Below are 21,043 nucleotides of genomic sequence, written 5' to 3'. Positions count from 1 at the left end.
CGCCGGCCCAGCCTCAATTAGAGAGAGAGAGAAAAAAAACCTGACAAGGGGGCCCCACCCAGGTCAAAACCGCCGTTGACTAGTGCCACATCAGCAGCAGGTGGAGAAAAACCAGCCGGGGGGTGTTTTGTCCGGTTTGGGTTTGTTTGGGGGGTAAAAGAAGCGGAAAAATAGATCAGGGGGTAAAGTGAACCAACCACTTTATTCAGGGTAGTAAAATGAACTTTTTTCTTTTAAGAATGTAAAACAAAAGATGCAAGTTATTAGTTCTTATGCCCTGAAATGGAGCATGGTGCAGGTCTATAGAAATCTATGAAAATTTGAAAATCACAGTGAACTAAAGTAGTATTTAAAAAGCACGAGCGATGTGAAGAACAATAGAATATTTCAAGTATTCAGGCTGGAGAAAATGAGAACAACAGCACTAGTAAAACCTGACGGCATACATTCAGCAGAAAAAACTTCTAACAACTGTTCGTAAAAAAAGCTGCATACAATCATGGTCAGTCAAATTAGATATAACCTAAAGTAACTTCATCTACCTTCTGCCTGACATTCTTCGCGAGTTGCATGTAAACCAGAGTTCGAGTAAGTTCACAGAAACTAAAGGCTGGTGTACCAAGTGAATTTGGGTTGAGCTTGTGGAAAAGTGTGGATCGGGGGCTCATTGATATATCAGTGAAGTTACAAAGAGAATGGTTCAAGGTGGCTAGAATTTTATCTTTCTGTCGAATTCCTTAACCAAACATCATCTAGTAGACACCTGAAGATATGCTATGATGGTGACAGATTTGATAATAATACCAGTCCTCATTTGGTTACTTGTCCTCATGTACAGTAACAAGAGAATACCGCATGATGGGAGCACTAGCAATATGAATAGCATTAGAGTTATTCCAATAAACAGTCTTACCTTGTCACAATGATCCTGCCGCAGAAATCGCATGCTGGATGTATACAAGTCAAAGACAAATGACACGCATGCAGATGGCATATCTGACATCAGTGCTCAGTCAAGATATCGGAGCTTTTGACACTGACTTAACCACCGCGACTATCATGGCTGGAGCAACCAACCACATGAGTATCATAAAAGAGGCAATTGGAGAGAAGGTATTGCATGTTTCAGCAAGTGAAGCACTAATATGTCTTTTTATGATAACAAACCGCAATCATGCCTTACTTTTTTCCCCTCAGATGGGTCACTTTATGTCCAACTTCTCCACATTCTTAGTTGCTGTCATTATTGCCTTTGTGTGTTGCTGGGAGGTGGGTATGATGGCATTCTTGGTAGTTCCGATGCTCCTCATGGTTGGAGCAACATATGCGAAAATGATGGTTGGCATGTCGGCGACAAGGATAGCTTTGGTCTCTGAAGTAACCTCAGTTGTAGAACAGGTACTACGTAAATGAATACCTTGTTAGAATTAAGCCTCTGCCATATTAAATTTGTTAGTGCCATACTATTTTTTTTAGCATACCAATACAATGTGTGCACAGACTATTTCACATATCAAGACCGTCTTCTCATTTGTTGGAGAAAACTCGGCAATGAAATCCTTCATCGAATGCATGGACAAGCAATACAAGCTAGGCAAGAAAGAGGCAATTACAAAAGGACTAGGTTTGGGAATGTTACAGATTGCAACCTTCTGTTCATACTCATTGACCATCTATATTGGAGCATTGGCAGTAACTAGAAGATCTGCAAAAGGGGGTGAAACAATTGCTGCAGTCATTAATATCCTCTCCGCTGCGATGTAATACTGAGTATTATATTTCCAGCGATCTAGCATATACCATGTGATGTCGCTCCAGCTGATATTTTTATCTGCAATTTCAGATATCTCTCAAACGCCGCGCCGGATCTTCAGACCTTCAGCCAAGCAAAAGCTGCTGGTAAAGAAGTATTTAAGGTTATCAAAAGAAAACCAGCGATAAATTATGAATCAAACGGAAGAATCTTAGAAAAGGTCACTGGACATATTGAAATAAGAGAGGTGGATTTCACATATCCGTCCCGTAAAGACAAGCTAATTCTTCAAGGTTTCACACTAGTTATACCAGCAGGCAAAGTGGTGGCTCTTGTGGGGAGCAGTGGATGTGGGAAGAGCACTGTGATTTCAATGGTTCAAAGATTCTATGATCCTATATCAGGTAGGCTTCTAGAAGAGAACGCTATCCCTGCATAAATATTTCCTGAGGTCTATATTCTTCAGTTGTTGTGTTCGATTATGTTCACGAGTGCTTTTAGATTACATACACAGTGATGAAATGTTTGCATTTCAAATAGAATACAGTTTTCCATAGAAACAAAAATCATATGATTCATGGTGTAACTTTCAGATTTTTTTTGCGTGTAACAACACAGGTGACATTACTGTTGACGGTCAAAACATTAAGGAACTTGACCTGAAGTCCCTGAGGAGAAATATAGGCTCAGTCTCTCAAGAACCAGCACTATTTTCTGGTACTATCATGGATAACTTGAGAATTGGAAAACTGGATGCAACTGATGAAGAGATAATTGAAGCAGCAAAAACAGCTAATGTGCACTCTTTCATATCCAAACTTCCAGATCAATACTCGACTGAGGTAAGACTTTATGTTTGTAAAAGACTAGTGACAACCTCACAAATTTCTCTATTTTGTATGGTTGTGAATCAAATAATTTCAAGTTATTAACAGATAGATCTAAATAGCCTTAAGAAATGTGGTCTATACTTTTGAGTTCGGCACTGGTATATTGTTTTAGTTCATGCATTGTTTTTTGGAAAGGAGTTCATGCAATGCGTTACTCCCTCCGTTTGACTATTAGCGGCTGGCCTCGGCAAGCTCTGTTTTAATATATCCGTCCATTGAGGGAATCAAGAGTGTAGTTGTTGCAATGTTTTCACTCTGTACCCCTATTAAATTGTTTCAGGAATTTCTGATTGGTTGTAGTATGTTATCTAAGGTTATCTTGTATTAAAAAATTCTTAGGTTTAGTGTTTCCTTTGTCACATGGTGCATAGTGAGACAGAGCATGTACGTATGCACCACCAAATTACTTAGGACAACACCAATTTGTTGCACCAAACATAGCTAGTTGTACAGAATTTAGTTACGTACCAAGTCTATCTAATAGTAGGCATCACTCATATGCTTTATTGCGAACCACTTAAGGTAGGAGAAAGAGGTGTGCAACTATCAGGAGGTCAGAAACAGAGAATAGCTATTGCAAGGGCTATACTAAAAGATCCCCCCATTCTTCTTCTTGATGAAGCCACAAGTGCACTTGATTCAGAATCAGAGAAGCTAGTTCAGGATGCTCTTGACAGAGCTATGAAAGGGAGGACTGTTATCTTTATTGCCCACAGAATGTCAACAATAATAAATGCAGACAAGATTGTTATTGTGGAGAATGGGAGAGTAGCTCAACACGGAACACATGAAGAATTGTTGGAGAGAAGTACATTCTACTCGAGTGTATGCAGTATGCAAAGTCTAGAAAAGAAATCCAGCAAGAGTGAAGACAGGTAAATGCAATCAATTGCACACTTCTTTTCACACTGTATAATGTTTATTTATGGAATCCATAATCGCATTGTATATGTGGAATTATGAACGAAAACTATTCGATGCCATACATGCCAGAAGATGCATCAGTGTAAAGTTGAAAATATGTTTTTTCTGCAACTAAACCAATGATGAATAAGAGTATAGTTTACTCACTCGTTTATTTTGTTAAAATAGATTTACTGATCAGGTCGAAGAAGAACAAGACAGTGCAACGTATAAAGAACAATCTTTTGCTGCATATGAACAAGAGAAGAAACCAGAACCGACCTCAAAGCAATCGAAGCAAAGTATCAGAAAGAGAACGTCTGCTTTCAACAGGATATTCCTCGGAACTTTTAAACTGGTGCCAGGAAAGGTTCTGGTGGGCTCCACAGCAGCAGCAATCTCTGGGATCTCAAGGCCTCTATTTGCTTTCTATATCATGACAGTTGGCATAGCATACTTCGATGCAGATGCAAATAAAAAAGTCAGCAAGTACTCGATTATTTTGTTCCTAATAGGGATGTTAACATTTTTCAGTAACATCTTCCAGCACTATATCTACGGCCTGGTCGGCGAAAGGGCAATGAATAACCTAAGGGAGGGCCTGTTTTCAGGTATCTCGCAAAGTCATGAGTTGCACTTAATAAAGTATATACTGTGTTCTTGTTTTCAATGTTACAATAATTCTCTTTAATAAATGCAGTTGTTCTTCGAAGTGAAATAGGTTGGTTCGAGGAACCAAAAAACAGTGTTGGCTTCCTGACCTCACGTGTTGTCAGTGACACCTCCATGGTAAAAACGATTATATCTGATCGAATGGCTGTCATGGTTCAATGCATCTCTTCAATTATTATAGCAACAGCGTTAAGCACAGCAGTGAACTGGAGGATGGGTCTAGTTGCATGGGCTATGATGCCATGTCACTTCATCGCTGGCCTTGTACAGGTCAGGTCAGCAAAAGGTTTTGCCACTGACAACTCTAAGTCTCACCGGAAGCTCATCTCACTCACTTCAGAGGCTGTTAGCAACATCCGCACTGTGGCCTCTTTTGTTCAGGAAGAAGAAATACTCAGGAAAGCAGATTTGGCATTGCAAGAACCGATGCGGATAAGCAGGATTGAGAGTATCAACTATGGTGCGGTACAGGGGATTTCCCTCTGCTTGTGGCATATGACACATGCTATTGCATTGAGTTATACCATTGTGCTACTTGACAGGAAACTAGCAACATTTGAAAACTGTGTACGATCATACCAAGCATTTGCAATGACAATACCTTCCATCACAGAGCTATGGTCCTTGATCCCTATGGTCATGTCCGCCATTGCGATATTGGATCCTGCACTAGACATTCTTGACAGAGAAACACAGATTGTGCCGGATGAACCAAAATTGAACTGTGAGGACAGAATTGTAGGTAATGTTGAGTTCGAAGATGTTAGTTTCAGCTATCCCTCGAGACCAGAAGTGATCATACTAGATGGATTCAGTCTAGCTATCGAATCAGGCCAAAGGGTCGCATTGGTTGGGCCAAGTGGTTCGGGAAAATCCACAGTGTTGGCTCTGCTGCTAAGATTCTACAATCCTTGCAGCGGCCGGGTACTTATAGACGGTAAGGACATCAGAGGCTACAACCTCAAGAGCCTGAGAAAGCAGATAGGACTGGTGCAGCAAGAGCCAATCTTGTTCAACCTGTCTATAAGACAGAATATCAGCTATGGAAATGAAGGCGCATCAGAAACAGAAATAGTGGAGGCCGCAATGGAGGCAAACATCCATGACTTCATAAGCAGCCTGTCAAAAGGGTATGATACTGTGGTCGGGGACAAAGGAAGCCAACTTTCCGGAGGTCAAAAGCAGAGGATAGCTGTGGCAAGAACTATACTGAAGAAGCCCGTCATACTGCTACTAGATGAGGCGACAAGTGCTCTAGATGGTGAATCTGAGAGGGTGGTAATGAACACCCTCAGTGCAAAAGGGTGGAAAAACAAGGGTGAGCTCTCAAGCAAGATCACAAGTATCACGATTGCCCACAGGCTGTCCACAGTCACAAACGCAGATGTAATTGTCGTGATGGACAAAGGTGAGGTGGTAGAGACGGGTAGCCACGCAACATTAGTCTCAGCAAGCAATGGTGTTTACTCGAGACTGTACAATATGCAAATCAAAGCAGGGAAAGACTGATCTCATGATCAGTCCTTTTGCTGGTACCATCATTTTTCAAGCATTTGATGCCAGATGGGGGGAAAATGTAAAGACAGAGTTTGACAGTTTTTGTGCCTACTGAATAAGTTGGTTATTCCAAATAGGGCAAATGCTATAATATATGGAAAGTTGTTAGCTATAAATCACTGTACTAATGTTTATATAACTGCGTTTTCACAAACCAGATCTAAGGAAAATAATAAGACACCAGCGGAACACTGAATGTGACAGATGCAATCCTTCAACGTGCAATGGAGTTATTGCTTTGAGTCAAATTTCTAGGCAAGGTGCAATGTAGCGCCAGTGCCATAAAACTATTTCCCAGTTCTTTTACCAATCTTAGCTTCGTAAATTCATTTCTACTTGAATAAAAAGCTTTTGGGAATGTGTAACCCCCCATGTTCCAACACATACATTTCTCCGGCAGACGCATGTTTTGCTTATTTACATATCCAAATCTTCAACAAAGTATAGAAACCATTTGGTAAGTCAATGATGTACCGCAACTATCGATAGAGAAACTAAAACATCACCAGGAAATCCAAACCTATAATCCATAGCCACGAAAATTTTCCCCCTTTTCTTTTTTGAAAATTCCACAAAGATTTCTCCTCCACATTATGCATATCCTAGTCTTGAGTTTGCGAGGAACTACGACCAGTGTGTTATTATTGTCCATAATTGCATTCACGACCAAATCGAAGGGAAATGATTGTATGGCACTGGTGCCACACCGCTGACATATAGCAGATACAATCCAAGGATATATGGAGTTGTTACTATGAGTCCAGTTTACAGGCGAGGCGAAATGTAGCACCGGTGCGTTATAAACAAACAAACAAAAAATCCCCAGTTTCTATCAATCCTAGCATCTTAAATTCGTTCGCGCTCGAATTAGAAGTCCTTGAGACTCCTGGAGTATGTCCACCCCCAATTCCCCGACGAAAACCCTGTCCTGGGATGCAATTCTCCAGAAGATGCATGTTTTGCTAATTTGCATACCCGAATCTAGCTTTGGACTGCATATTAGAATTCTCTGAAGTCAAACTTCATAAAGTTTGACCGTATTTATATGAAAAAATATCAACATCTGCCATGCTAAAGTTATATAATATGAAACTTTAAGTCATGACACATCTAGTGGTATTGATTTCATATTGTGAATGTTGACACTTATTTCTACAAAGTTGGTCAAACTTTACAAGGCTTGACTTTAGTCAAATCCTATATGCGAACTAAAAAGGACCGGAGGGAGTATAGCAAGGTTGTTTCCACACGGTTTTTTTTATCTAAGGACGCTTCATATTTCTACGGGTAGAGTGTGTGTGCGCGTTCATATGGATAAGTGTATACGCGTGTATATAAGCGCTTGTGTCTGTACTGATGTTCAAAAAAATATTACACACCAACAGAAAGTTAGTTAAAAACTGCATGGGGCGAAGAGAAATCCTTTCCTTGCCTAGTTCCTCTCGTCCCTAGCGGCTCCAACCCTAGCCGCTGTCAGGGGCGCCAATTTTCTAGCGCCGTCCTCCGGCGGCTCCCCTCCGCCGACGATCTCGGTCGTCGGTGGTGAGGGGGGTCGCCGGATCCACACGTGTGGTTCGTTTTTACTCCCTCGCAGTCTAGGTTTTTAAACTGTTCATCGTCTTAGCTTCGGCGGCGACAATGACCGTGTTAAATAAAGATTCTTTGGATCCTTCCCTGACGAGGCCATTGGCCCTATGGTTCGAGATGGATTTTGGAAACCAATCTGTTCAAATAAGGATGGCGTGGTGGCGGCGGCATCCTCATGGTGGACCTATGTCCTCGGGCTCCATCGTTGCGACGACGTTTTCTCCAGCGTCGGCGCGGAGCTTGGGAGGTAGTCCGGGAGCGGATCCAGATTGTGGTCTGCATCGACGACATCTGGAAGTCGAAACATGTGCTGAGTTCGTGGTTCATGGATGGCAGGTATGGTTTCCTTCTTCGGTGTCTTAGTCATGGTGGGGTTCTACATCTGGAGCTCGATGCCGTGTCCGGGGTGTTGCCCCGGTCTAATTCGTTCAACGACAATGGCTTCACTTTTGATGAGTCACCTTGGAGGTCCGTAAAGCTGCATATCAATGATGGAGCCGCGTCGAGCTCATGTGGAGAGGTGATCTGTCATTCTTTTTTAGGTGGCTGCTGTGGTGGTGCCGGAGGCAGGTGACGGGCGTTGGTGTCAAGCTCGGAGATGTTTTGCTATCTTTTCAGTTTTGTCATGTCAGTCATTATGTGACTTGTATTTTGATCTTTATGATATGAATGAGACACGTATTACCATAAAAAAACAAAAACTGAGTTGTATGCGATAACAAGTACCCCATCAAAAATATGACACTTATTTTTTATTGGAGGAAGTATTTCTTTCCAATCATAAATATTTTATGACATACTACCTTCGTTCTGATTTATTGGTCCTCTTAGTATTTTGTGTCAAACTTTAACCGTAGATTTAACTAAGAAAGTAATAATGCATGTCATTAAAAATTGTGTCGTTGGACTCGTATTTGAGCATAGTTTCAAATGATATTATTTTTGTTACATGTATTAACATTTTATTAGTTAAATCTAAGATAAAATAATTAGCACAAAATATGAAAGGGACCCATAAACCAGGACAGAGATAGTATAATTCATATTTTATTAACCAAAATTATAAGTCAAAGATTGACACTGAAAACGAAGTGGCCTGTGTAAAAAATTGAAGTACTAAATATTCACATTCTGGCCATACACATTTGCAACTTCGAGGAGTTAGGGCATCTCCAAAGCTATTATAATATCTGTCACTAGATATGTACTAGCCACCGCGCCCGTCGATACGGTGTATCCATATAGAATGTGTTTACTATTTACAATAAATGTTGCTAAACAGAGAAATCCTCTTGTTGATACATCTTTAAGAAGTTTCATTTATTTACATCATGCCATTCTATAAAACAGAGGGTATACTACGATGATAACTTCCTTCCATTAGCATCATTAGCCGAGGGAGTGTCATATCAGTAGTTAACATGATAGAGTTTATACTTCGGGCAAACAGTTTGCATGAACCTACGACTGAATTGGTAATTTATGAGCATATAGACTTCAGCTATACATCAAAGATATTGTTTGGGTATTAAATTGGAAGTGCCATTTTTTTATGTGTAGGAAAAAAAATCAATAGGTATACCCATCTATTGCAGTTTTTTGTCTGGCCGTTGACTAACTTGCATTGACATAGCAATTGGAAAATATTTTCTCAGCCAGAAGCTAGGCAAAAATATTTTCACTAAGCTTTTAGGCTGGTCATTATCTTACAACATTCAGAGGGAAAACAAATATATACAACACCGAGAAAGATAGCTAGTGGTGTTTTTTTCACCCTTAAGGATCTTATTATGTATGTTAATAGTGTGTTATCCAAATTCACCACAACTTGCTTGCATACAAGAAATATGAGAAGAGGTTTCCAGTCGTTTCTTTTACTATGATGATTTGATTCGGCCTAATCTTCTCTTCTTTTTTGGTGGACACACACTTATTGTTCTAGGGAGCAAATGTTTTTATTTTTACTTTCTTAGTAGTCGATGGTTATTTTATGTACATGTAACAAATTAAAAGTTGCTTCTGCTACTGAGCCTAGAGCCTTGAACATTATACAAGGGCGTGAATAATCCAACCACGTAATCACGACCATCTAGAATATTGTAACGCCCTCGATGCGGCTATATCTCCCACGTGTCGAAGCACGACTTAGAGGCATAACCGCATTGAAAGCAATATCGCAAGTGAGGTAATCTTCACACAACCCATGTAATACATAAGGGAAAGATACATAATTGGCTTACAATCGCCACTTCACACAATTACATGAATAAAGCATTACATCATCCAAATACACTCAAAGTCCGACTACGGAACCAAAATAAAAAAAGAACCCCAAATGCGACAAAGGTCCCCGATCGACCCCAACTAGGCTCCACTACTGATCAACTAGAACGAAACAAAACAAAGGACAAGATCTTCATCGAGCTCCTCCTGAGCTTGGTTGCGTCATCTGCACGGTTCAACGACACCTGCAAGCTGGTTTTGGAAGTATCTGTGAGCCACAGGGACTCAGCAATCTCGCACCCTCGCGATCAAGACTATTTAAGCTTATGGGTAAGGTAAAAGGTATAAGGTGGAGCTGCAGCAAGCGACTAGCATATATGGTGGCTAACATATGCAAAAGAGAGCGAGAAGAGAAGGCAAAGCACGATCGATAAACTATGATCAAGAAGTGATCCTAGAACAACCTACGTCAAACATAACTCCAACACCGTGTTCGCTTCCCGGACTCCACCGGAAAGAGACCATCACGGTTACACACACAGTTGACTCATTTTAATTAAGTTAAGGTTCAAGTTATCTACAACCGGACATTAACAAATTCCCATCTGCCCATAACCGCGGGCATGGCTTTCGAAAGTTCAAATCCCTGCATGGGTGTCCCAACTTAGCCCATGGCAAGCTCTCACGGTCAACGAAGGAATAGACCTTCTCCCGAGACATTCCGATCAGACTCGGTATCCCGGTTCTACAAGACATTTCGACAGGGTAAAACTAAACCAGCAACACCGCTCGAATGTGCTGACAAATCCCGATAGGAACTGCACATATCTCTTTCTCAGGGCACACTCAGATGAGCCAGACGTCGGGTAGGCTAGCCCAGAGTTGCCCCTGGTAGCCCCGGACATCGCTCAGTTGGACTAACACTCAGAGGAGCATTGGCCCGGGGGGGGGGGGTAAAATAATGATGACCCTCAGGAGCGCGACTCCCAAGGGAAAAGAAAAGGCTAGGTGGCAAATGGTAAAACCAATGTTGGGCATTGCTGGAAGAGCTTTACTTAAGGCGAATTGTCAAGGGGTTCCTATTATAGCCCAACCGCGTAAGGGACGCAAAATCCGGGAACATAACACTGATATGACGGAAACTAGGGCGACAAGAGTGGAACAAAACACCAGGCATAAGGCCGAGCCTTCCACCCTTTACCAAGTATATAGATGCATTAATTAAATAAGATATATTGTGATAACCCAACAAGTAAACATGTTCCAACAAGGAACAACATCTCCATGTTCCAACAAGGAACAAACTACAATCTTCACCTGCAACTAACAACGCTATAAGAGGGGCTGAGCAAAGCAGTAACATAGCCAATCAACGGTTTTCTAGGACAAGGTGGGTTAGAGGCTTGGTCCAACAATATGGGAGGCATGATAAGCAAGTGGTAGGTATCACAGCATAGGCATAGCAAAAGAGCGAGCAACTAGCAAGCAAAGATAGAAGTGATTTCAAGGGTATGGTCATCTTGCCTGAAATCCCGCAAGGAAGAAGAACGAGTCCATGAAGAAGACAAACGTACATAGACGAACGGTTCCTCACAAGCACGACGTTACCGGAACCAACCCGAAGAAGCAAACACCGGAAAGAAGCACACAACATAGTAAACAACCACCACATAGACATGGCATGATGCGCAAATAAGTATGATGCATGTCCGGTTTAAAGAGGGTATGGCATGGCAAAGTGCAACAACCAAAACTACAAATTAAGTGGAGCTCAATATGCAACGAGTTGCATATTGACGGAGCACCACATCAATTATTTAGTTCGATCTCGTTTATGTACCCAATAATATTAAATGTTGTTAAACATGGCAAGAGGGTGAAGCAAAAGAAAACTACCCATCTAGTCAAGTTTAAATGAGGCCAGAAGCAACGAACAACATTTCCGGAAACTCCTCATGAGCATACTTTGGTTATGGTACTGTTCTGCCCTAAATCAAATTTTATAGTTGTTAAACATGCAAAGTGATGCCACCATGTTAAACTAGGCAAAATTCTACCCCCTTTACGTATAAAGATTATTTAATTCCGAGTTACGGTTATTTAGTTATGAATTAAATCATATTAGCATGGCATAGGAGCAAATTTAAACAAACATTATTTTAGACATTTTAAACATGGATGAAAGTGACATATTATTAAACTAGACAAAATTCTGAGCAAGTTTCATATATAAATCATTTTAATCCGATGCACGAATTGTGAGTTATTTTATGCATGAACATGAGGGTCTTTTCTGTAGAACTGCAGTCTCAGGATAAATGGCTAAAACGCAGATCTGAAAAAAAAACAGAAACTGGGCCGAATCTGGCCCGAACTAGGCTGCACAGGAGCAAACAGGAGGTGGGCTTCCTCATGTTGGGCTTTAGGGAACCGGGCCTTGGCGTCTTGGTGTTGGGCCGGCCTTGGCGCTGGACGGACATGGGCCGGCTGGGTCAACGGGCACCATCGAGCGCCTCCCAGCCCGAAGCTAGGGACGAGGCGCAGCTATACCCGGCCGCCGGCGACGTTGGGCAAGGCGGCGCAAGGCTTGATGTCGGGGAGGAGCAGAGGAGGTCCCTGAGGTGCGGATCCGGATGGGATCCGTCCGTTTCCGGCCGCGGTGGTGAAGATCCGGCGACGGCGAGCTCGGCTCGCGTTCATCCATGGCGGCGGTGGCTCCTGTAGAACAGGAGAGAGGGAGACGTGAGAGGAGGAAGGAGAAGAAGATAGACGGGGAAGTAAGAGCGGGGCGGCGGGGTCCGGCCTGGTACTCGTCGGCAGGAGCAAGTCCGGCGAGGTCCGCGGGGTGACGGGGCAGAGCGACGGAGGAGCTCGGATCAGGATCTCCCTCTCCCGATCTGGAGCTCGGGGAGCAGGGGCGGCGCGGTGCGGGCCTCAGAGCCCAGATCGGGGCCCGGGCGGGCCTGGAGCGGGCCTGGCGGCGCGGGGCGATAGGAGCAGGGCAGGGAGGCCACGTGGCACGCCCTGGATGGCCAGATGCGGTGGTTGCAGCGGCGCAGGCCAATGGGGGCTCGCCAAGTGGCGCTGGTGAGGTGGCTGGCGCCGGATTTGGAGGGGAAAGGCGGCTGGTGGCACGGAATTTGAGGAGGGAGGCGGCAGGGAGGTAGGGGAAGGGCTAGGCTGCCCAAATTTGGAAGGGGGTTTGTCCATATATAGGCAGGGATGGCTAGGGTTAGGGGTTTTCATCCGTTTTCGGACCCTCGGATCACGATCGGACGACTCCAGGCACGAGGAGGAGTAGTCTGGGCCTAGGTGGGCTGTGTAGATGGGCTAGAGAGGAAAGAGAGGGAAAACCCGGCAACAGTTTTCGGAGACCGAAAACGTCCGACGTTAGACCGACTATATTGTCGCTATAGTTTAACGATTGGGCTATCAAACGAATTCTGAATGCGATGAAACTTGACAGGCGGTCTATCTACACTATAATAAGACTGCACGCCAACTTTCAACCCATTCCGAGAACATTTTTCCGGCCACTTATAAAATGCTATTTCGGACATGCCGCGGGCGCGTGCAAGTGTGTCTGGGCTCAGAACGGACAACGGAGAGAATGAGAAGGCCGGGACGCATGCAAGTTTTAAAACATGATGATGCAATGCACATGATGACATGATAAGATGCAACACGCAAGAAAATGACATGGCAACGACAGCGAATAACTGGAAGACACCTGGCACATCGGTCTCGGGGCGTCACAAATATCAGCACCCACGACCACGAGAACCTACGATCAACGCAGCAGCGGACTTTAAACAAAGGAAAACCAACACGGCACAGCCATGCAAAACAACACTATAGCCGATAACAGCCAGCAGAAAAGATCTCTCGACCACTACGCACGAAACTCATCACAACCTACGCATGCAAACGAAAAAAATATATTAAAACTGCCTATACAAATGTACGTAGTCACATCAACTTCTGCTATTATGCATGCACGTAGCAAGTCATCCTCGAAAACCATGCCTAACCAGGACATGCACCAACCAGCAACAAAATCGGAAACCACCACCCTGATGCCATCCGACCTACCTCGCTATGTGCACCCAGGCAGTGCAACCCGCCATATACTCCCCAATAATATACAACATGTCTATATATACTAGTTATTCCATTTAGGCTGCAAAAAAATGAGAAAAACATAAGCAACATATGTTACAATCATATCTACAAACATATGAAGGATTCATGAAAGCAGAGTTCCAACAACGATTGAATTCTGTCAGAATCCATATATGAACACAAAATAAGGAGAAGTAAATGAAATGCAAGACGCTCAACACATCAAAATACAGATCCATACGAACGGTAAGATAGGCCTTCCATGCTACAATGATGGTCTGTATGGGTGGGACTGAAGCAGATGATGCCATGGGTTAGTAGGGACGACATGGACATACGCGGCTGCGAGGAGAAACATAGCTCGGCGGTCATGGAGGGAGGCGACCGATGGCCACAGGCAGCAGTTGCAGTGGTGGTGACCTCCACGGCGTCAACCGCATGCCATATATCAATGAGCTCGAGCCACTGACGGATTGAGCTAGTTCTCCATGATGTTCTTTGGCAGGCGGATGGACACCACAATGCCCTCCTCCTCGCTCTTGCCGTTCTTGGACCTGAAGAAATAATTGGTCATGCGGGGGATTGATTCCTCGCCACCATTGGCCATCCCGCTGTGCACGACCTAATCCATGATATCAAACCCGTGTGGCCAACGCCGGAAACTATGTACGTCTGCGACAGCGCGAATAGGGCCCAACTCCGGAGTAGCATCAGGTAGTCGTACATCACGGTCAAGTTTCCTTCTTCGCAAGCTCCAGCGCGTTTCCCGGCCTGCCCGCATAGAGCTCCCAGGCCGTGGTCGCGCCGGGAGTAGCCAAACATGTTCTATTAGAAGCCCTCTGGGAGCAGCACGTTGCGGCCGCAGCACGATTTCACAATGAAGGACAGACTCACCTTCTTAGTGGATGTCATACCTAAGGGCCGCTGTGGAGCGCCCTAGCCAGGTGCTCTCCTCCACCAGATCGAATCGGGAGATCCTGCTCATGCGCGGTGGCGTGCGCTGCATCAACCCCACGACCAAAAGAAGAACGCCATGCTTCAGTGCAGGTACGACGGCTGCCTCGTCTGCCTGCCATGAACGGTCGCTGTGCGTTGCCACTAGAATAGGTCGAATCTAGGCCCTTTTTGATATGAGGTCCAATCGTGCCCCTGGTCCAGATGATATCCCTGTTGAGTTCTATCAACATTGCTGGGAGGTGGTTGCCCACGACCTTTTCTGTCTTTTCGAATGGTTCTATGAAGGCAAGTTGGACGTACAACGCCTAAACTATGGCATTATAACTCTTTTACCCAAATCGGCAGATACTACAAGAATCCAGCAATATAGGCCAATTTGCTTACTTCGTTGCCCCTATAAAAGCTATGGATATTAGAGTAAGCAAATATGCCTATAAGCTGTTTAGTGTCCAACAAAATGCGTTTATTAAGGGGAGACACATTGTTGATGGTATTCTCTCCTTACAAGAAGTATTGCATTATACTCATATCAAAAAGCAAGTGGGTGTGGTCCTTAAACTTGACTTTAAAAAGGCCTACGACAAAGTAAATTGGGATTTTTTGCTTGACTGTCATAAGAAGCGTGGGTTTAATTCTAAGTGGTGCGGATGGGTTTCTCAAATCCTTAAGAACGACACGGTGAGTGTCAAGATTAATGATGAGATCGGCCCATATATACAAAGTGCTAAGGGGGTACGGTAGGGTGACCCTCATTCCCCCTTTCTATTCAACATGGCGGCTGAATGCCTGACCAAAATGGTGCTCTCAGCACAAAAAACGGCCTCATCAAGGGTTTAGCGGCTGACCTTATTGAGGGAGGTGTTGGTATCCTCCAATATGCGGATGATACGGTGGTTTGTTTTGAACATGATATTGATAAAGCTATCAATGTCAAACTTTTGCTGTATCTATTTGAGCTCATGTCAGGATTGAAAATCATTTTTGACAACAGTGAGATTTTTACTATTGGAGGGGATAACGAGACTGACTCAGTTTATGCGGACATGTTTAATTGTCAAGTGGGCACCCTGCCCATGAGATATTTGGGTGTTCCTGTTACATATTCTACTCTTAAGAACATAGATTTGGATTTTCTGGAAGGGAAAATGATTAAAAAATTGGATGCCTGGATTGCGTATGCAGCATCATCAGGAGCCAGACTTACTTTGTTGGGATCCAGCCTGGATGGGATTCCATCTTATCTTATGTCGATATTTCTTTTCAATAAAACCTTTATTGAAAAAAATGAATAAACATCGCAGACGATTTTTCTGGAGAAAAAAGAATAAGAAACATGGATACCATATGGTGAAGTGGGATAGAGTATGTCGCTCTAAGAAAATTGGGGGTTTGGGGATCAAGGATCTTCATAAGCAAAACATTAGTCTGCTTGTTAAATGGTGGTGGAAGCTTGAAACAGGTGATGGCCTGTGGCAGCGTATTGTGAGGGCCAGATATTTTAGAAACAAAACAGTAGCTGATATACGGACCCGTTTCTCGGATTCTCCATGCTGGAAAGCTATCATGAAAGTTAAAGACACTTACATGGCTGGAAGAAAAGTTAATATCAATAGTGGTAACTTGGCAAGAGTCTGGCACGATCCTTGGGTGGATGATACAGCTCTATGTGAGCGCTTCCCAGATCTTTTTAATATTTGCCATGATCAAGAGAGCACTGTTGCCTCCTGGGTTGCAAACGATTGTAATCTGGGCTTTAGATGCAAATTGTTTGGAGAGCTGAATGACCAATGGGCATGGATGGTTGAGAAAGCCAGGCAACTGCCCCTGAACAGCTCGTCAGACACTATCTCTTGGAAACATAATAGTAATTGAAAATTTACTACTAAGTCAGTTTATGAGTGGCTGGAAAGGAACCTATCTGGCCCCAATTATAAATGGGTGTGGAAGGTCCCTATCCCCCTAAAAATTAAGATTTTTTTGTGGCAACTTTTTCAAAATGCTGTGCTTACAAGAGACAATATGCGGGCTAGGAAGTGGCCTAGGGATCCTACTTGTTCCTTTTGTACAAATATTGAAACAACGAACCATCTATTCTTTAATTGCCCACTTGCCCGCATGGTTTGGGGCGTGCTGGGAATGACGGGTGGAGCATCTTGCTGCCCCCGTTCGCTTTGGCAAAGTTGGGCGTGGCTGTATAGGTTTTTTCCAGGAGGGGAACACTTTTATATGATGAATATTGCTACTGTTTGTTGGGGGATATGGAACCTTCGAAATAAAGTCACTTTTGATAAACATATTGCTCGCACTTCACTGGAGGCTGTTTTCACTGCATGTTCTTTTATGCTATATTGGGCATGTCTACTTAAAGAAGATGACAAGGTGAAGTTCCAGACTGGTGTGAAGAGATTGGCTCACGCGGCTGCTGCTTTGGCAGATAGATTCTTTTCCCGTGGCAGACTCCTCCTCGGCGACATGATGGGATCCAGATTGGCTAGTTGAACTCCGTTGGTGTTTCTCTGAGTTGGCCTACCATTGCGGTCTGATGCCCGCTGGTTATGGTGTCTTTTGGTAGTATTTTGCCGCGGCAAATCCTGTTATCCAGTAGTTTTATCGTAGAATCTCTTAGTAGTTGGGCAGTTGCTTGTGAGTGACATCAGGTTTTCGCCTCACAGCGTGTGGTCCGCTCTAGGATCATCATGCAGTGGGTTTTCTGGTGGTGCACCAGCTCGCTCTTCTCCTTTCAGTCTCCTTTTGCATTGCTTAGTTCGGTCTAGTTTCCTTTTGTTGGATAGTGGCTAGTTGACAAAACTTGAATTCAGACTGATATATTTTCGTTGATTGAGAAATTAATGAAAAGGGGTGAGAACCCGATTGGAAAAAAGGTCGAATCCAGGCGTCGAGGGGCTGCACGAGGCAGGGCCGTGGGGCCGCCCAATGCTGCGGTACGCAAATCCGGCGGCGCGCTGGCCAGCATGCGAAGCCCGACCTCTTATTCTTAACCAGCCACCAGAAGCATCGAACGATGACCAGAAACACCGAAAGAAGTGGCATCCAGAACCTAGGATGGAGTCGGCACCGTGCACGTAGGCAGGAGAAGCCACATCACATATCAACGTTTGAATTGGGCAACACGTAGCAAAAAATGTCCAGCGACGAGATATTAGATTATACGTCCAAGGCGACACCGATTAACAAGAGCGGCGTCTCTAGATCATGCGATCAATGCGGCACCGTCATTAACGGGAAACGGCACCGAGCACACGTGGACCACAGGGAAACAAACACAAGAACGAAAAGCCCAACTCATACCAGCCCATACATGCACACAATCAGGAAGAGAAACACAGCCAACCTGGTCAACGTGTGAACGTGGCCCACACATAACAGAATTTGCTAAGCACGCATAGGAGCGTATAAGCCACGTTAAGAAAAAATTTCACCGGCAAACTAAGTTCACAGCAAAACTAAGTTCACAGCGAAACTAATTTTCACCGGCGACGGCAGAAGCAAGGGCTTTGAGAAATGGGTTGTTACTTGCTAATGATATGGGTTGCAACAAATTTTATGTCGAATCGGACTGCATGGAGATGATTGATGTTATGCAGAACGGCGGGAACTTCCTCGGACATGCGGTGGCAATCTATGAAGAATGTACTTTCTTAGCTCGTAATTTTAGTTTTATTGTTTTTAATCACTGTCCTAGAGAAGCCAATATGGCGGCCGATGTGTTGGCTAGGAATTCGGAGTCCTCTCGAACTATTGTTTGGAAGTCGGAGCCTCCGGGTTTTCTAGTGGACGTCCTATCAAACGATATATCCTTTTTTTCACATGAAATATAAACCGCCATGATAGCTTTCCCTCAAAAAAAAAATTCACAGCGAAGCTGTACACCTCCCCATCCCAAAATAATACACGTGCCTTGTTCAACTTTACCCGAACGTCATTTTCAACCAAATGGGTGAATAATGGAAGGAAAACGCTCCCGGATATAAAGGCTAGGGTATATATGAGACAGCCGTCCAACTGTGGGAATTCCCCAACTGTGTACCTTAAATATCCGGACATATTTCAAACAAAATTTAAATAAACCGAATGATTTTCATGCAAACCGGACTAAATTCATGGCATTTTCGACATATTTTGTTAATAGAAATGGACAAGGCATGTTTACTAACATAGCAAAAATAAACCTCTTCTTCGCCGGTGTCCGTGTTCTAAGTCCTTATTATTCCCCATGTCCGACATCTTTGCCGATCGTGAGCTCGAGGAAATTAAGTTGTGGGTCGCTGGTGTGGAAGAGTAAGACATGGTACACGGATGTGTCCACATGGCACACAAACACCTTCATCTCTCATGTCCTATCCTTCCTCGTCATAGTACACCGCCAAGACGTTGCCGGTCGAGGCGAGGTCCATGATCTACGTGGATGGGTCGGCCTCGAGGTCGGTGCGGCTGTGCGCGACACACATGAAGTTGTCGACATAGGTGTTCCCGTCCGCGATCGTCTGCTCTGCCTTTTATGTCCGCCTCCATGCCGATCCCCCAAACATGATGTCAATCTCTACCAATAGGACGTGCAGCTGTGTAGGATCGAAAGTAGGTCTAGAGGGGGGTGATAGACTACTTGACCAAATAAAAATCTACCCTTTTCTCAATTTTAAGTCTTGGCAGATTTTAACAACTTAGCACGAGTCAAGCAATCAACCTACACATGCAATTCTAAGAGTATAGCAGCGGAATGTAAAACATTGCATATGAAGGTAAAGGGAGGGGTTTGGAAAGGCAAACACAATGTAGACACGGAGATTTTTGGCATGGTTCCGATAGGTGGTGCTATCGTACATCCACGTTGATGGAGACTTCAACCCATGAAGGGTAACGGTTGCGCGAGTCCACGGAGGGCTCCACCCATGAAGGGTCCATGAAGAAGCAATCTTGTCTATCCCACCATGGCCAACACCCATGAAGGAATTGCCTCACTTGGGTAGATCTTCACGAAGTAGGCGATCTCTTTGCCCTTACAAACTTCGTGGTTCAACTCCACAATCTTGACGGAGGCTCCCAAGTGACACCTAACCAATCTAGGAGACACCACTCTTCAAAATGTAATAGATGATGTGTTGATGATGAACTCCTTGCTCTTGTGCTTCAAATGATAGTTTCCCCAACACTCAACTCTCTCTCACACAGATTTGGCTATGATGGAAAGATGATTTGAGTGGAAAGCAACTTGGAGAAGGCTAGAGATCAAGATTCTTGTGGTTCGATTGGAACGTCTTGGTATCAACACATGAGTAGGTGGTTCTCTCTCAGAAAATGAATGCTGAAAGTGTAGGCATGTTCTGATGGCTCTCTCTCTCTCACATGGAGAGGACGGTGGAGGGGTATATATAGCCTCCACACAAAATCTAAATGTTACACACAAAAGAGTCAACTCGGTCAGACCGAATGTATGAACTCGGTGAGACCGATTCAGTTCAAAATGTGAATGTTAGGCTTTTCGATGGGAGCGACATGATCAACTCGGTGGGACCGATGATCTAGGGTTAGGGCAAAACTTGATCTCGGTTTGACCGATTACTTCAACTCGGTGAGACCGATTTCAGTAACAAGCAAACAAAGAGTTGATCAGGCAAACTCGGTGGGACCGATTGCTCCTTTCAGTGATACCGAAACGTTATGAAAGAGAAATAAAGAGTTTGCACTACGAACTCAGTGGGACCGACCGCTCATTTCGGTGAGACCGAAACGTTACGAAGGGAAACAAAGAATTTGCAATCCCATCTCGGTGAGACCGAGATCCCTATCGGTGAGACCGAATTGATTAGGGTTTCTGGCTATGGCTATGTCAAGTGAACTCGGTGGCGCCGAATGAATCAAATTGGTGGGGCCGAATTTGACTTTAGGTTTAAGACATATTTGGGTTTGAGAAAATGGTTGAGGGCTTTGGAGCATATCACTAAACATTTTGAGCAAATAGACCATTAAGCAACACCTCATACCCTTTTAATAGTATTGGCTTTACTATGGACTCAATGTGATCTCTATGGACTCAATGTGATCTTGGATCACTAAGATAGAAATGAAGAGTCTTGAGCTTTTTCCAATATTTGTCCTTAACATTTTGAGGGGTCCACATCTCTAGTCCATGCCATGCCATGCCAATCATTGAACTTTCTGAAATAGTCATCTTGAAAGGATATTAGTTCAATGAGCTACATGTTGTTATGAATTACCAAAACCACCCAGGGATTAGTTGCACTTTCAATCTCCCCCTTTTTTGGTAATTGATGACAACATATAGATCAAAGCTTCGTCAAATGATAATAAGAATGAAATATATGTTGCTTTGAGAAATATGTGATAAGCAAGAGCCCTC

General features: G+C 43.8%; 1 protein-coding gene across 1 annotated transcript; it reads left to right on the top strand.

Annotated features, from left to right (window-relative positions):
* The first annotated feature begins 2,478 nt into the window (after positions 1-2,478).
* On the top strand, positions 2,479-5,741 carry LOC123153376 (ABC transporter B family member 14-like). Its single transcript, XM_044572528.1, has 4 exons — positions 2,479-2,595; positions 3,166-3,518; positions 3,736-4,157; positions 4,235-5,741. Exons 1-4 carry the CDS (start codon positions 2,479-2,481, stop codon positions 5,725-5,727), a joined length of 2,385 nt encoding a protein of 794 aa, XP_044428463.1. The 3' UTR covers positions 5,728-5,741.
* The last annotated feature ends 15,302 nt before the right edge of the window (positions 5,742-21,043 follow it).

The sequence above is a fragment of the Triticum aestivum genome, chromosome 7A (assembly GCF_018294505.1).
Source record: "Triticum aestivum cultivar Chinese Spring chromosome 7A, IWGSC CS RefSeq v2.1, whole genome shotgun sequence".
Classification (NCBI taxonomy): Eukaryota; Viridiplantae; Streptophyta; class Magnoliopsida; order Poales; family Poaceae; genus Triticum; species Triticum aestivum.
Note: the sequence above shows the minus strand (reverse complement) of the source record. Positions and strands in the feature narration are given on the sequence as shown.